The sequence below is a fragment of the Ixodes scapularis genome, unplaced genomic scaffold (assembly GCF_016920785.2).
Source record: "Ixodes scapularis isolate PalLabHiFi unplaced genomic scaffold, ASM1692078v2 PGA_scaffold0__279_contigs__length_252992795, whole genome shotgun sequence".
Classification (NCBI taxonomy): domain Eukaryota; kingdom Metazoa; phylum Arthropoda; class Arachnida; order Ixodida; family Ixodidae; genus Ixodes; species Ixodes scapularis.
Window position 1 is genome coordinate 217,420,241 of NW_024609835.1, and position 18,104 is coordinate 217,438,344.

The 18,104-nt window shown below is 39.8% G+C and overlaps 1 protein-coding gene across 1 annotated transcript in view; it reads right to left on the reverse strand.

Moving 5' to 3' along the window:
• The window catches only part of LOC120838719, a 165,870-nt gene extending 148,428 nt beyond the window's left edge, over nucleotides 1–17,442 (reverse strand). The window contains exons 1-2 of the mRNA XM_042294065.1: nucleotides 17,161–17,442; nucleotides 16,600–17,097 (exon numbers count right to left, since the gene is read on the reverse strand). Of these exons, the coding sequence (XP_042149999.1) occupies nucleotides 16,600–17,097; nucleotides 17,161–17,427 (765 nt within the window). The 5' untranslated portion in view covers nucleotides 17,428–17,442. The remainder of the gene's footprint in view (nucleotides 1–16,599; nucleotides 17,098–17,160) is intronic.
• Between the last annotated feature and the right edge of the window lie 662 nt (nucleotides 17,443–18,104).

The window sequence follows — 18,104 nt, forward strand, 5'->3', positions numbered from 1 at the left end:
TTGAGTGCAATTTTACAGACCCTATGCTTGCTTTTGAGCCGAAAGCTGCTTGTAAACTAATCAGATACAAAGTGCTTCCTTTGTTATGACGTTGGTATAACGAAACGTCGCCGAACAAACTAAAAGAAACAGAAAAAGAGCAGGAGAGAAGAGTTTTCTCTTCTTTCCTTAAAAGAAGAGAAAACTCTTGAGTTTCGCAGCTCAATCCTCAAGTTTTAATGAAGCTAAAATACACGACTAAGCAAAAGCGGACCTCTTGGGGTGAAAAAAAAAATGCTGCCTCAAGCTGAAGCGCCTCTAGTAGATTACCGGCCCTTTCTTTAGCGCCGGATCCGCTTTCATACCGTGGTGGATAGGTCGCGAACTCCATAAACCATTATTTCGTTGATCACTCGGCGTCTAATGAATCGGTAAATCGTCAAACGCCACTATCCTTTCAAACGAGGCCTTTTCCCAGAACCCGACTGACGTCGGCTGAATTCTACAGTTACTCTTAGACCTTTTCTTTCTTTCTTTTGTTTTCGATCCAGCCCGAGTATGACCACGCTTTTGTGCCAAGCGACGATAGTTTGGAAGAGAGTTTGGGCAGTAATCCTCCCGCGTTTTAGATGGGCTTGGCATATCTTACGTGCCGTCCGTCAGCTTTATTCTTTGAGGATAGAGTGGATGCGTGGTGCGAGATGACTCGACTCTCTTGGCTTGAATTCAAATATTTTTTTTTTGTTTTAAATATGTATTCCGTTTGTTCATTCACCCGAAACAAAATTTCACTGCGCGAAGCGCCGTCGTACTGCGCCTCTGGGGTTTAAACAAAAACGCCTCGTAAGCAAAGTTTGGGACATTTTCTTTTGGTACTAGTTTCTCCATCTTATCTACCGTCTATTTCATTTGTTGATATTAGATAGCAATATATTTTAGCGCGCTGTGGCGGAGATGCAACTATACATTTGTGCAAATCCCGAAAACCCAACGTTTTCTTGTATTTTTTTTTTTCAATTTTGCTGAAGGATTACTTGAGTTTGGAGCCCTAATGTGTCGAAACGGCTTGATCTCTCCGAATATTCAGCTTGATTAAAATGCTCCTTTTTCATAAATATTAAACTGTCATCATTTTTTGTAGTTTTATTAAGGTGCAAGCGCTACGCTAATGTTAGTAGTTATTTTAGAGAATGTCAAATTATACAAAATGGTCTCAAGTGCCGTAAATAGTTTTGTTAAATAACAATGAATTGATAATTTAATTTTGTACTTACACAACTTTATCACAGCTAAAACGATAATTTATTCCCTAGATAGGATGTTCCCAATACGATACATTTCATTGTGTCGCATAAAAATATGCCTTCATTGATATGCTCTTATTATGTTTTATACTCCTTTCTGGAAGTAATTATTAATAAACCCAGTTTTGTATATAAACTAAAAGGAAATCCACTAGCAGTAAATATTGAGTGAAAATATTTATATGATGAGCCGTCTATATTCTCCCAAAGTCCCCCATAGTAATATCACAACTACCACTTAAGTTGTAAAAGAATACTAGTAACAATGGGCCTTCGTAACGACGAACCTCGTAAAGGCAGTTTTATATTAATACTGACTGCTGCTGAAACGAAAATATCAGTCATTTTTAAAAGCAGGACAAAAAAAAAAAAGCTAGCACTATTTGTGCTCTTTCAAGTCTGTCTCCAATGAAGTAATGTTCACTCAGGCGACGCAAATATATTTATGGCAGCTGAGAGGCTTTAAACAGCGCGTGTTCTCAGTGTGTCTTGAAATATAAGTTAATGTCGGAGGTCACAAACTCTAACCCCAGTAGAGAGTTCGCTTTTTTACATTATTAGAAATAAACAGTCAAAAACTATATATATTAATTAAACTGCTATAAATGCACAGCATATCAGAACCAATATACCCAATATTGGCGGTCTTATAATGGACGTGTACATAAAATAGAATGAAGCTTGGCTCTGTTGCATGCTTAGATGTTTGGAAGACTAAGATGGATTTAATAAATTAAACTTGTGCCGGATCATAAAGCACTTTTTATATATACGTGACACATGTATGTACTTTTTAAGCAATTGAGTGCTCTAGAGGCATATGTCTGAGTGATAGAGCGAAACATTAAAACAATATTGCGGCACTGTATTTGTTCCGGGAGAGGGTATTACGAACTGGGTTTGTATAAGTTTGACGAATGATTGTTGGGTTGCATTTACTTTATTGTGTTAAATGTTCTCATTTATCGCACTCCTATCTTTATCAGGCAAAGTAACGATAGTATTTTCAAATAAATAAATAAATGGAACGAGAAAAATAATTTTGTGCAGGAAAAAAGGTATTTTACAGTAAACCTAAAACATGCCATTGCAGCACCGACGCTACGTTTCAACTCTAACAATTAAAAACAAATGCCGAGGTAATTTAGAATGTGAGCACCCTTATTAACACGAGTATGAATGTAAAATCATTGAAAGAATGGAGCTTTACTCAGGAGTTTTTAATAATAGTTTGCTTTCACATCTTTACGGCGCCGTGTAGAAGTGATCGTTCAAAGAATAATAATAATAAAAAGATCAGTATGAGCTGAGCCAACACAACGCCGCGGTCCGTCACCTTTTTCTAATTGACAGTTAGTGTATGGTTCAGAAAAAGTACATTACCAGCAGTACCCAACCGCTATTTATAATTTTATAAACAAGTCAGGGGCGGGAATAAGCGTGCTCCCGAAACACAGCGTATTTTCGCCTTTAATAAGCCTGTCATTCATGAAAACAAGCGTGGAAAAATTTGCGTCGTCGATATTTGTCTCGGTATAATATTCAGTCTGACTGGTGGAAGCTTAATAGTTCGAATAAAAGATGGTATAAAATCTATATTATTATTGAGGGAGTATAGCATACGAGTTGATTACGAAGACATTATAAAGCAGATTCTATGTCATTAGGAGAAAAGTGTAAGGTTTCCAGCAAGTGAAGCAAAATTCAAGCCGGAACCAAGTCTAAAAAATAGTACAATTGATGGCAGATTTGCACACCACCCAAGAGTCGCTGTCCGAATGGTAGCGGAATTTGAAAGAGTTCTGTCACCAAAATCTAAATTAACGAGAGAAGACTTCAACGAGGTGTTTCTTAAAACGGTACATATATCTCCAATAGCAGAGGCACAAATTATGGTCTGCTCTAATGTACTACGAGGCACCATTGATGTCGCGCATGGCGCTCTGCAATTATTGTGTAGACATCTGCAAAACATCGCTGACCGGTTAGACCTCAATACATACAAATAAGTGAAAAATGGATTGGAAACAAAGTCTCGTAAAGCCCACTTTTGTACGCGCTTCCTCGCATGAACAGAACCATGGCTGCGACCATATGCCCCGCTTGCACTCATGAAGTGCCCGTTGTGGCGTACATTTTATATAGAAAGAAAAGCTCAGCCCGAACAGAAGAGTGTCGCTGTTTTTGTGGCCTCATTTTCTTCTGGTACTCTACGGCCCGGTGGAAGCGGCTAAAGTGCATCGATTCTACAATTTAATAAAATATATAATGCTAATCTCGGTGCAAGCATATCCAGTAAAGAATCGTATGTTGTAGGGAGATATATAACTTATCACAACATTGTTTTGATTAAGTATAGAGCCCCCCTTCCCCCCCCCCCCCCCCCCCCGGCCCTGAAAATCTAGAGAGGAATGGCCTCCTGGGAATTGTATGGTCCTCTAGAATATAAATAGTAACAAATATTAAACTGCAAAAAGGTATTCTGCACTTACTATTCCAACACAGTTACCTCTACATACCTCATCTATACACTAGACAGAAAAAGTTAGGAAACCTACACAAAAACTCGTATTGAAGACATTATTAAAATATACGTTTGAGTGACAACATAAAATTAGTGCACAATGACTGACTATATATTTCAGGTCAATATTGTTTACCCTTTTAAGATTAGTGGTACACATGTGACACATAAAAGAGAATAAAAATCACGATGATTTCTATTGTGCCTTAAGTTTGCATCCGTCGTGATCATATCAAACCGCATACTGATGCACTCTGCTAACTGATTGTAATTTGAATAGGGAGTTTGTTTCTCAGCCTATGACGTAGCATCATAAGTCAGACTTTTCTTTTTGCCCCAGGAGCGTAAAGCCATTTTCACACTGTTCGGTTTCTTCTCAATTCCTTAATTTTCAACGTTGTTCATGCAGCGGGCAAGACATTTGCAGACGACATGAAAATTGTGTGCTGTTGTCGCGTGAGTTTTGCCGCACGGGATCAAAAACACAAACATAATCACACCTTGGGGAACGAGCATGAATGATATAGTTAAATTGTTCATGGTGATGGCTATTTAAAATCGAGTTTTAAAGTTCCAGAATAATGACATCCTTTTGTAAGGTTATTATTAGAATGCAATTAAATGCAAAGGTGCAAGCGAGCTGGACAAGAATGACGAAATTAATCCCTGGAGAAGGGGAACAAGAGGGACAAAGTTGGAGATTTATGTTTGTCCTTTGTCCCTCTTGTTCCCCTTCTCCAGGGAATAATTTCGTCACTTTTGTAAGGTGCTGTGCGTTCCCATGAACGTTATCTTTCGCAACGATGAAAATTATTTTTGACGTAGGGCTTGGAAGTATCCTATAATTATTCAAATAAACCGCTAACGTTATGAAGTTGCGCGTAAGCAATTGGAAAATTTGTAATTATCTTGACCCGAGTGATCGCGCTCCACACATACATTTTGACGCTAGAGTAAATGAATTTATATATTTATTTTTTAGCTCGAGTAGAATATATTTATTTAAGATAGTCAAAGTATCAAGTACTTAAAAATATTTACAACGTCAAAACCTCCCACAAAAATATATATATTTTTCTCCGTCAATACGATACAGCAAACCAATTTTTCCTGCCATTAGCTACCTATCTCTGAATCAAGGTTGTCGCGTTTTTCCTTCAAGGAGACCAGCACCAGTTTCCGTACCTATATGCAAATTTCGAGTAAGCACATTCACGTTAAGAGCCCTCCGGAGAAGAACACACTTTGTAGTGCTGTGAGGTGATATTTTGTTGTGTTCGTCTTAAAACGTTAGTTCATCTTCGTATTCGTTACTTTAAATTTGTTTGTTCCTATCATCTGCCCTGCATCACCACCGTTTGTTGTAGGCTTTTTAGGACGTTTGCCTGAAATAAATATAATAAAATTTCTTTGAGAGCATTAACCACACTGAAGATGCTCAAAAGGCGATTATTGTTACTGTACTGAAATGTTTTGTATAAATCTTAAAATCCTTGGGTCAAAGAGTGTTGTGTAAGATTTCTCATAAATAGAAGGGGTCGTTTTGTAAATCTGAGTTGACATTAAAAAAATTATTATTGAATCTCTAAAATACGTCATCGTAATTTTAAATGCAAACTTTGTGTGTTTGTTAGAATCAGTATAAAAAGGAAATCGTGTCTAAGCAAACCGAGCGTAGTTATTTAGATGTTTGCTCCATATTGCATTGTTTTGTGAATCACAAAGTATGTTTCATAGATGACATTTTCGTTGAAATTTCTGAGACTGGTTGAGAAAATCTTGAGAAAGCCAATGTAGGAGAAACAAAAAAGGAAGTCAGTCAGGCGGCGTCTCATACTCAGCTAATACGTTTATTTAGTGAACCTCTTATATACACATTGAAACCAAGTTCATCATTAAACAACAAAACGAACAAAAAAAACTTATTTCCCTTTACTCTTTTTGATTTTATATTTTTTTTACGCTTTGCAGCCGCCGTTGTACACACTTATGACACAGCGTGATCTTCCGTGATTACTCTACCTTCGAACAGAGCACGAACTTCTGAGAACCCCCGACCAGCCCGGATCTACCTTGCTGGCCAAGCCTATCAAACTGATCCAAAGAAAAAAAAAAAAGAAAACATTAGACACGTTACCCTCCGTGATATTCATCATTTTCACACAAAAACCTAACTTTCCAAAATAATTGCACTGCTCCACTAGACCATAAAAAACAAAACGAAGAGCAAAAAAAAAAAAAAAACACGCCCACACACACATACACAATAACCAAAATAACTGCAATCGCAGGAACGCTGTGATTCTGCCAGCAAGGTGCTTGTCTTATAGAGTTTTTTTTATATTTACTTAGTTCTAACTGGGCGAAGAAGATCTTATTAGGAGGTACGTGACTATAGCGAGCAAGGCAAAAAGGGAGAGAAGACAAATCGAAAGAAAAGATTCGCATTCATGCAGTAGTTCCTAGCGATTTCTCACAATGTAAAAGCTTGTGCAAAGAACTTCGGTGTAAATGTGGTCTTTAATACGGGTTTCAAGTTGAGCAAGCTTGCCCCGTTTCAAAGTGAAAGGAAGTGGCGCGAAGAAAGCCCATAGAGCAAAATCGGAACCTTGTGAGGAAGCAGTCGTGTATGAGATACTTTTAGCGTGTGGGTTTAAGTACGTTGGGAAAACGTTTGAGTGTTTGAATGCTAAACTTATTGACCATAAAAGAAACGTGAAACTGAAAGCCGCCATTTTTTAAATATTAACGCATTTTAGATATTACTGAAAAAACTGCACTGCACAGTGGTCAGAGACGGAAGTAGTACATAAAGAGGTCAATGGTGTCAAATGAGTTGTAAGAGAAAGAATTATAATTAAGTCAATAATCAACTTTATATGCCAGGCATCCAGGTACCTTGTAAGTCAATATGCAACTTTATATGCCAGGCATCCAGGTACCTTGCGGAAAGTACCAAAGCGCTCATGCGTTTGTAATTCTTTTGGTTCTTGCCTCTTCTGTGTGTGCTTGTTTTCTTTATTTTTTGTTTGTTCTTGTTGTCTAGTGTAGCAGTGCAAGAATTTTGTGGAAAGTTAGGTTTTCGTGTTAAGGTGTCAAATAGCATGGAGGGTAGTATTTTTTTTTCTTTTATGTTTCCTTATCAGTTCGATGGGATTGGCCAGAAGTTCATTCTGGGCAGTTTGGGGGTTCTTAGAAGTGTGAGAACTGTTCGAAGCTAGAGTGGCCGCGCCAGGTTATAGCGTGTCATAAGTGTGTGCAATATGGTGCCTGCAAATATTGAAGAAAATATAAGAAAAAAAAGGCATATCTTTCTGCTTTTGACTCTTTGTTATGTTGAATCGGGATGACCTTAGTTTCAAAGTGAAAATTAGGTTTACGAAATAAACCTATTAGTTGAGTTTGAGAAGTCGTCTTCGTGACTTCTTTCCTAGCTGTCACTTCTCCTATGGTAGTTCAAGATTTTTGTTTCAACGGAATGGAAAACTTACATTAGCTCGCCTACGCCCTCACTGTGTTTTATGTTTTAAAGGGTGGATCCCTAGAAAAAAATGGTTATAAACGAGCGTCATTAAAGACCGTCATGAACGAGCGCAAGACCGACAATTATAAATGAGAGTCATGAGTGAGCATCACCGACTATCATTACACGACGTTGGCTAAAAATGCATATATAGGCTTCAAGAAGACTGATAGAAAAAAAAAAATAATGATGTGCTTTCTACACAACACTTCCGTTTACACTGTTTTTTTTTCCAGTATGATCAAGCTTCTTGAAATTTTTTGCACTAGGTGGAGGTGTTTGAATAAAGAAATATGGCCTTCTAACAAATAAATACACGAATTATATGTGCAAATATTCTCGTCAGTTCAACGGCACAATTGAAAAATACATGGGATAGGTTTGAGTATAAAGAACATGGCATAGTTTTGCATCAATTAAATTTTAATAAATTAGTTGCAAACATATGCTGCCATTAATATAAGGTACTTTTCGTAGAAATAGGAAACATCAATTTACAGCTAAGCCCATACGTAAGATATTGAAATGAAAGTATTATTTCTTCAAAACCTAAAATATTATGGTTTTTGTTAGACGTAGAACAGGCTTGAGTCCCGATAAAAATTATACCTCAACAATAACGTCATATCAAAGCCTGGCTCTTTGCTGGTTTATGTTAGTTTTTTTTCACGTTATTGTGTTTGCGATTGAGAGCAATATATGGATATATAAACAGCCTAATATTGAAACTAATTCCACGAGCTCTATTCAGTACTTAAATATCCGGTGGATCTCTCGTGTTCTTAGTTTAGAAAAAAAAAAAAAAAACGCTGTGCCATTTTTTTTTTTTTTTGCAGGTGAATTTGCAGAAACGTGGGAGTAGATCCGTACCTTTTTCAATGTAAATCTTATTAGCTATACCACATTGAATTCTCGATTGGACGCGTTGCATACGGTAACTGATTCAAGTTTCACGGGCATTTACTTTTATCGAACATTTCAGCTTTTTAATGTAATTCTTGTTCTTCCTGTCATATTACTAGAAATACGATATCGGCATGTCCTATTCCGCTGTTCGTATAGTTTTCCCCGGGACGGATAGCACAGGAAAACCGTAAGAAAATGACCTAACAGAGTCAACAAAGTAAAGCTTTCATACGGGCGGCAATGTCAGCGGCAGGTTGCTGTCCTTAGTATTATTGTAGTGCGTACGTGCCAACAATCTAGTACTAATTAACTTAATGTCTGAATGATTAGTGGGTGGGCGGATGAAAAAAGGAAGATTAATCTACTTACTTTAGAGATGGACTTAAATTCTGGCTAGACTGACTACTCCCTAAACCTAAATAATAGTTAAAAGGACTCCTAAAGAAATAACCTTTACCTCTAAATTATTATGAATATTCCGTTCTGGTACTTGGTTGCACACTGAACCGTACATCGTGTACAAACATTTCGAGGTTTTTAAGAGTTTATATTAGGTGACCCGTTGTATTTTAACGATGCATAAATTGGCTGCATGACTTCAATAGAAATATCAATCACCTGACACCGTAACGGGCGTTGACTTTTGCTTCCTAAATTTGTAGATGATTTTGCTCTCTTCTATGACGTACAAACCTGCCCTCTACGGAAACATAAAGAGCACAAAAAGGGGCGCGGATTACATCTGAGCGATTTGGGCTCAAAAGAAAAAATTCCGTACACCTATATATATTCGAAAAACAAGCTCAGGTCAAGCTGTTTGCTATGTAGGAACGCGTACGTTACCTACAAGACTTTTGTTTTTCTAGCCTTGAATTTTTTTGCCGCAGCGATATGCCCTCACTTGTAAGTCATCTCCTGAGGAAGCCGAGTCTCTCGGCGAAACTGTCGATTAAACTTCAGCTGTTTAATGTTTCTCATCATGAGTTTTTCACTTCGTTATGGTGTATATATGTACATATATATATATATATATATACGTGTGCGTGCGTGCGCGTGGTGCGTGTGCGCGCGCGCGTGTGCGTGTGCGTCCGTGTGTGTGTGTGCGCGCGTGCGTGCGTGTGCGTCTGCGTGCGTGTGTGTGTGTTTGTATATCTGTGTGTGTGTGTGTGTGTCTGTGTGTGTTTATATTTTTATAGCCACTCTTTGCGAAGATTAAAAAAGTTTCTTTTTGCTCGTGTGGAGCAGGCAGCCTCGTCTTTTCAGAAACTTCTCTCGGCACCGTATCTAGCCTTTCATGCTCGCTGTGAAAAGAATGCTCTTTGGAAACGACAAGCAAAGCGTGGTTCAACGTCGCCGCCTTGCTGTAAAGGAAACGGCGAAATGTTCCCCATTTGCATTTTAATCACGGCGCGCTGCGGCGATGGTCGACCGAGCTGTCGGAGCCTTACATTGCAGAAACGTCCAGTGTAGGAAAACGGGTCGGCTGAGATCGCTTCCTTCGGAGTTTTTGAAAGACGCAAAATCGGCGCTGGTAAGGACACAAAAGCCGGTTTTCCCGCCATTTAGGAAGGGAGAAAAAAAATTGCGATTCGTAAAAGAACCTACTGTCCCCTTTCACTCAAAAGGAGAACTTGGTCTTCGTTATCAACTGTTCCTTTTTTTTTTTCTTCTTCTGTTTTCTTCTAAAGGATGTAAGCGAGTTGCGGGGTTTGCCGAACGAGCAAAAAAAATTAGATGTTCGGTCAGGGAGACGACTTTGGACGTCATTATGGGACATACGTCGAATCTCAAGCCGGTGTCTTGAATCGAACATTTTGCTTTATTTTGTTTTCGTGCACGCATAGTTTCGTTTGATTTCTCTTCATGGATGTTACGAGAGACTTCCAGTTCACGAAAGACGAAGCAAACCAGCTCGCTTAGTAGGAAGGTGGTATTGGAGTGAACGATATGTAAGGGGAAGGTGGAGGTGGTGAGGTTCAAGCTGTTCCGCACAGGATTCAGAGGAGCGTTTGGCAAGGTTGAAATTGCATAGAAGGCTGCTACAAGTTCTCCTTACAAAAAATTAAAAAAAAATATATATTTAGTATTTTGAGTTGCTTTCTATAAGGACACGCGTGACCTTTTTACTTGTACTTTTTTGTGGGCCGAAACGGTTCGAAGTTCCTCTTAAAATAGCTGTTTAAATCTCAACCCATCATTATAGACTGTGCTTTCCATGGGAACTTTTTGTTTGATACAAAGCGCAATTTAAACATCATAATCCGAAAGGGTTATGATGTTTAAATAATAAGACAATAAAAGAAAACAAAATATGGCACTAAGCTTGGTAAAATGGAGCCATCTATTAGTCTGATCTTTTTTTTTTTTTTACAATTATATCGAAGTGTTCGCGTAACTTTACTGCTTAAAGCAAGGCTCCCGAATTGTGATACATGTAATGGGCATTTTACCCTGGGGAGGTAGGAATCACACTGCCGAATCATTATCGGTAAATGTTAAAGTTTATGCTTTTTTTCTTCGAAAAAAATTACCAAAATGGACATAACTGAGCCACGGTAAGAATTAAAAAAAGACTGAGAAAACGCCGAACAATATAAAAAGTATACTGGGGATGGACTGGTGAAGGCGAGCGGGTTGAACATGAATACATAAAATTGAAAGAATAAAACACAGAGGAAAAGCACAGGACAACCACTTTCTTTTATTTAGCAACGACGTTTATTTTGGGCAAAGACATTGCACCCTGTTAGCCCTCCCCCTGTTTCCCTTCTCTCTTATCAACCTGTCTTGTCGGGGTCTCGCTCAGGGTGCAATGTATTTGCCCAAAATAAACGTCGTTGCTAAATGAAAGAAAGTGGTTGTCCTGTGCTTGTCCTCCGTGTTTCATTCTTTCAATTTTATGTATACTGGGCATGTTAATGTTAGTGCGAATCCACAGTCACCTAAACTTTTGGAACGTCACATCGTGTCCATCACTAAGCAAGTTGGTGTAGCTTCGCAACCGACGGTATTGTGGCACCACCTGAAAAGAACGCGCCAAAACATTGGCAGCAACTTTTACCTTCAAACGTTGTATATTCCATTCAGTAAAAAGCAACACCTAGCAAAAAAGGCGTTGGAAGGAGGGACGAGGGATTAGGAGAGGAAAGGAGGCGAAGGGCGGAGAAGGATGGGGCGAGGAAATTGGTCTGAACGGGAGGCATATTTTCTCGCTAAATATAGCGGGGAAACTAAACGGCTATATAGACCGCGTGACATGAGGTAACGTGGCGTCGAATCCACCTCTAAATTTAGCGAGAAAAGTGGATCGGCGTACGGGACACAGGACTTGAGATTCCCCGCTAATTTTAGCGGGACTCTGAATCTGTGTGGAAGTCTCGGAACATACATTTCTCGCTAAATTTAGCGGGGAATCAGAACTGATGTTTCTGGCCACAAGACGTCAATTTTTTCCTCAAAATTTAGAGATAAAACTGAAATGACAAGTCACCTGCTGTCGATTCTTTCAAAGCGTATAGGTCACGTAACATCACTTTACCTCATTGTCCCCTCCGTAAGTAGCAAAACAAAATCGGAAAGACACTTAAGATGGTTAAAGTGCAGCGATGCGAAAGCATTCCTACACGCAGCGCATTCCTACAAGCAGCGCGCAACGTGTTCCTTTTGCACACGGCGTTCCGGCGGTGACATAGTGCTCCCCCACTGCGCAAGCGCGGCGCCCGCCACCTGCTCCTCGCCTTCCGTGACGATGCATCTCCGTTGCGGTGCTTTTCTTCGGCTTTTATTCCTGAAGCGCGTTTGTTTTGACCTCAAGCGGCCCCGCCGGCTTCCGTGTCGAAGCATCTGGTATGACGCCTCGCAGTCAATGTGAATTAATGGCTCGTTATGCAAATACAAACAACGCCGGCCTCCCTCTACCGGACAGGTAATGCTTCCGGATTAAAAACACTGATGGACTGACGAAAAAGTGGTCAAGATTTAAGGATTAGCGGTAGTGTTAAAAATCATATATTGCTTTTAAACCAGTCAGAAAACAAGGAGCGTGATAGTAACATCACACGACCCGCATTCCTTAAACTGTCAGGTACAATAGAAAAGGCCTAAGTGTAGTTCTGTGAAAGGTACACATTGCCATGTAGCAGGCCCCAGAAGTGGGTGATTTACCGTAGTTTAAAAATAACATTAGTGCTACGTACGCGGCATACGCGCCATGTACACCAATGGACGGAAGTTCACCCGGCACTCCGCTTCTGCGAGTGCGGGGCGCCGGAGCGTTTTCCCCTCCTTTCTTATAAATATCCGTTGGCTCGCGGCAGCTGCGCATGATGATTTGTGTCGGTCTCGACCTGACGCATTTCTTTATTTCTAACAAACACGGTTTATTCTCTCGTTCGCCTCTCTACAGACACCGTTAGAAACTCATAAGTTACGAGCTACTTAGGTCTGTGGGTTTCAAAAAGAAATAAGCTAATCTTTATTATAAATATTGGCATAGTGTACTTGAACATATCACACTATAAAAAAACAATTACCTGAAAGGCAACATTAGAAGCGTGGAGTTGGGATATCTTAACTCACGAGGGCTTTAGGTTTATTTATTTATTTATTGTACCCTCAGGGCCCGAGGGCATTACAGAGGGGAGTGGGTTACAAAGTAAAATCACTAAAAAACAAAATGACAACCTAAGAATAGAAACACGAACATAAGAAAGTTTAACTTAGAAAAGTGGTTAAACAACGCTTAAACATGGTGGCATCTGTTACAGACACAACTGACGATGGAAGGTGGTTCCACGTGATTGTTGTTTTGGGGATGAATGAATTATAAAAAGTAGTGGTTTTACAAACAGGTAGACCGATTTTGTGTTGGTGATCGACGCGTGGCGAGATATATGAGGGAGGGGTTAGTAATTTTTGATGCAAGGAAGAATTGTGATGATAAATTTTATGAAACAGACAAAGACGGGATAACTCACGACGTGAAGAAATGTTAGGTAGGTTTAAAAACGTTTTCATGGATGTTACGCTTGCACTACGTACGGTGATAGTTAGTAAGAATGAAGCGAACAGATCTATTTTGAATAGCTTCGACTGCTGTTGTAAGTAAGTCAGTACCGGGATCCCATATAGGGGAGGCGTATTCCAATTTTGAGCGGACAAGGGTTTTGTATAGTAGTAGCTTGAGAGATACAGGAACAGATGGAAAATTACGTTTGAAAAAGCCAAGCATGCGGTTAGCATTGTTAGTTATGTAGCGAATACGAGGCTCCCGAGACAGGTTCGACGAAATATGGATCCCCAAGTACTTATACGATGATACACCTTCCAACAAAACACTGTTTAGATAGTAGAAAGTAGAGTGCGGGTTAAGACGAGAAACAGTCATTACTTTACATTTGTTAGTGTTGAGCTGCATGTTCCATTTGTTACACCAATTAGAAACGCAATCAAGGTCAGACTGAAGGATAGCAACATCGGAGGCGTTAGTTATTTCTCGGTAAAGAACGCAATCATCTGCAAATAAGCTAATAGAGGACGAAACGCAGGAAGGTAAGTCGTTGATAAAAATAAGAAAGAGCAGGGGGACCTAACACTGAGCCTTGAGGTACGCCTGATGTCACGGGAGCTGGACTTGAAGAGGTATTAATCACAGACACAAATTGAGATCGGTTATTAAGGAAAGCGCGAATCCATGAAAGTACATCCTGATCAATGTTAAGTTTGCTAAGCTTATGGAGTAATAGATTATGTGACACCTTATTGAAAGCTTTGGCGAAATCAAGGAAAATACAATCCACCTGGGAACCATGATCAAGAATAAGGTGAAGGTCATGAGTGAAGGTGAGTAGCTGAGTTTCACACGAAAATGATTTACGGAAGCCATGTTGTGCAGGAGCAAAGAATGAATTGGATTCTAGGTGTTGAACGAGATGAGAAAAAATAATATGCTCAAGAATTTTACACGGAATGCTTGTTATGGAAATGGGACGGTAATTGAGAGGAGAATGATGATCACCGGTTTTATGCACGGGCACCACTTTACCCACCTTCCAATCGTCAGGTAAACAACCTAGAGTAAGTGATTGCTCAAATAATTTAGACAGTATTATAGAAGAATACTCTTTTGTTCTTAGCAAAAATTTAGAATTAATTCCGTCAACTCACGCGGAGCAGGATATTTTTAGCTGTTCAATTATCTTTATAATTCCACTTGTTTGAATTAAGATGGGATACATGGGCAGAAAAGCGCGTTGTTGAAGTTGAGGTAAAGTTGAAGAAATACAGTTTGAAAATGATTCAACAAAAGTAGAATTGAAAACATTTGCACAGTCATCGGAGGAAACAGGTTCACCTGATAAAGTAAACAGAGACAGTGTGGTGTTTTTATTGCCGTTAATCGCCTTCCAAAACTGTTTGACGTTGTTGGTTAGTAGTGATGGCAGGGTGATAGAAAAATAAACTGACTTTGCATCCGCGATTGCACTTTTATAAGCATTGGCAGCCTCATGATACTGGAGCCATTTAACCTCCGAATTTGTTAACTTTGCTGCACGAAATTTGCGCTTCTTTTTATTGGAAAGTCTTTTTAGAGTGTTATTGAACCAAGGGGAATTCGAAACAATTGGGATGTTACGTAGCGGTACATGTTTATTGGTTAGGAGCTCAACATGCGTCTTAAACAATGTCCAATTTAATTATAAAGAACGGTCAGAAAAGTGGTCTAAGTAATCGTTAAGAAAAAAGCCAAGGGCACCATTAATAGAGTCATAGTCACCTCTACCATAGTCTCGTATTGTTTTAAGAGTTCGCTGTGCTGTTTTGGCTGGCACATCAAGTGAAAAATGTAGTAGCGAATGGTCGCTGAGAGCCGGCATGAAAGTAACAGAAGAAATAAGTTCAGGTGAAGTTGACAAAATGAGATCTAATACGTTTGCAGTTGTAGCAGTGATTCGAGTAGGAAGAGACACCAGCTGCGAAAAGCTGAAGTCATCACATAACTTTATAAAATCTTCCGCATCTGATGAGAAAGGGTTAGAGAAAATATGCGGGTGAGACCATTTTATTTGAGGATAATTGAAATCACCAAGGAGGAGTATAGGAGATGAAGGAAAGCGCACTATTATTGAGTTCAAAACATCATGAATATTCGAAACAAAAGAAGGATTAGCTGATGGCGGACGATAACACACGGTTAAGATAACTTTTTGGAAGTTCAAACACAAGCAACAACAAACTATTTCTAAATCACTATTCAAACGCACACAGAAAGAATCAATGTGATCGGCAACTGCCAATAAAACGCCACCTCCATTTCGTGCACCCCTATCACAACGGTAGACATTAAAACGCTTATCACAACTGAATAATTCACAATTCCGAACATTCGATGACAGCGACGTTTCGGTTAAAGCTACTACGTCAGCGCTACAGGAATCAATAACTGAACACAATTCATCACGATGACGTAAAATACTCCTTATATTGCTAAAAAGTGCTGACACATTTTTGGAAAAAGGAATAGCACCCACGCCCCTTGCCACATGTTATGGTGAAGAAGACGCTTGATGTGTGTTACGAAGCATGTTAACGTTATCTCATTCGCGCCTATCAGATGAGGGCGTTTGATGCAAGTTAAGGGGAGGCCTGTTGACGTTATCACCTTCACTCCTATCAGGACCAGCACCGAGATCAAACACTTCGTCAGACACTGAGTTATACATATAACACCTCTTGTTAATAAACAGTTTATTGTAGCGTAGTTGAAACACATTTTTAGAGGCTTTTCCAAACTCAGTTAGTTTTTTCCTAGCTTGGCGGGTTGCTGGCGAGAAATCTTCACAGATGTAAATGTCACTACCTTTCAACTTAAAACGCGACGAAAATACATAATTTTTGACTTTATTGGAGGAGAATTTCACTATTGTTGGGCGACAGCGATTGGCACTAAAAGCACCGACGCGGTGTGAGCGCTCAATGCAGTCTGGGGGCACCTGTAACTCAAGAGAGCCAGAAGCAAGCTCGAGAACTTTTCTTTCAGTAACGGACAGAGTTTCGGACGGAGAATCCGCCAAACCATAAATAATTAGATTATCCCTACGTGATCGATCTTCAAGGTCGTTTAGACGGTCATTCAAAGTGGCGTTGTCATCATTTAATTTTTCAGCGAGACATTTTACTGTGTTGAAATCTTGGTCAACCAATTCAAGCGCAGATACTTTATTCTCGACAAGCGTAAGTCGATTACCGATGTCGTTAATTTTTCTTTCGATTGAACTCTGACTTTCTCTTATTTCTTTCACACTGTCTAGTAAACTGTTTTGCCCAACTTCAGATTTCAAAGATCTTTCATTCATATCCCTCACCAGCCGCATCAAATCTGCGAATTGTTTCGCTTGAACGTCGCTCATGGGGCCGGGATTAAGTTCAATGTCGCCCGAAAGTGCTAGTAACGATTTTACCACATCATAACACTCAATGACCGTAACACAAATAACACTTGGGCATGGAAACAGCAGAAGAACGACGTTATTCGTTCGTCTAGTATGTAACGACGGAGAGGAACCCACCTGTACAATGAAGCAGAACGGATTAGAAGACTGCATCCTCAGGCTGTTTCCATGCCCACTGACAGAACTGGCGACGTTCCACGGTTTTGAAGCCTCGTTGATTAGTGTCGATGTCGATGGGGTAGCTTCCTTGTGCCGGGTAAAGGCATACTGCGGCCAGTACGCGAGTACGCCAAAACGTGCGTCGGATTTATCTTGAAAAACTGGAAATCCTTCCGTGGCCAGCGTTGTTGTGACGATGACTTGAGAAAACGGCGATGCCCAGACAGGCGCTGAACACAGGCAAAGCAGGATCTGCACAATGAAGCAGAACGGATTAGAAGACTGCATCCTCAGGCTGTTTCCATGCCCACTGACAGAACTGGCGACGTTCCACGGTTTTGAAGCCTCGTTGATTAGTGTCGATGTCGATGGGGTAGCTTCCTTGTGCCGGGTAAAGGCATACTGCGGCCAGTACGCGAGTACGCCAAAACGTGCGTCGGATTTATCTTGAAAAACTGGAAATCCTTCCGTGGCCAGCGTTGTTGTGACGATGACTTGAGAAAACGGCGATGCCCAGACAGGCGCTGAACACAGGCAAAGCAGGATCTGTACAATGAAGCAGAACGGATTAGAAGACTGCATCCTCAGGCTGTTTCCATGCCCACTCTTGCCATATATTTGCAAATAGTATATAATATGCATACTGTAACCAATCTAAGAATTCTCTTAACCTACTAAACAAACAAACTTATAGCGGTGAAATTACTTTTACAGATAAAATAAAATAAAAAAAAATAAAAATCAACACTTGATATAATAATACCTCGCCCATCTTGGGACTCTTAATAGTATTTTCTTTAAAAAGACCACGGGGATTCATATTCCTTTTACTCGTCCGTCGACTTATGTAAAAATATGCACCCTTTTTTTTTGTTAAGTAGATGAAAAAGTTCGTCTCATCTGATGTCATGGTGTATTTTTTTAATGTATTAAAAGAAGCACAACGTTTTAGGTTTGTCTGTTATTTTCTTAATGTATCTGTTTTAAAATAGAATTTAAAAAAACTAACTTATGCACGCGCTTGTCTTATGAAGCCCGTTTCCTTGGTGTCGCACATGACATGGTGAGCATGTATTGTGCTCACAGTTTGTTTAAATAGACCTGCGGGTTACGTTTAGTAGTCCAGCTATTTAAAGACCGACGACCAGTTCACGCTTTCCACTTCTCCTCGCTTCCTCCTCTCCCACTTCCACACTGTTCACCGTTGCCTGTGTCACCCTCCCCCATGGTGAGAAGGATATTCTGCCTTGCAGAATCGC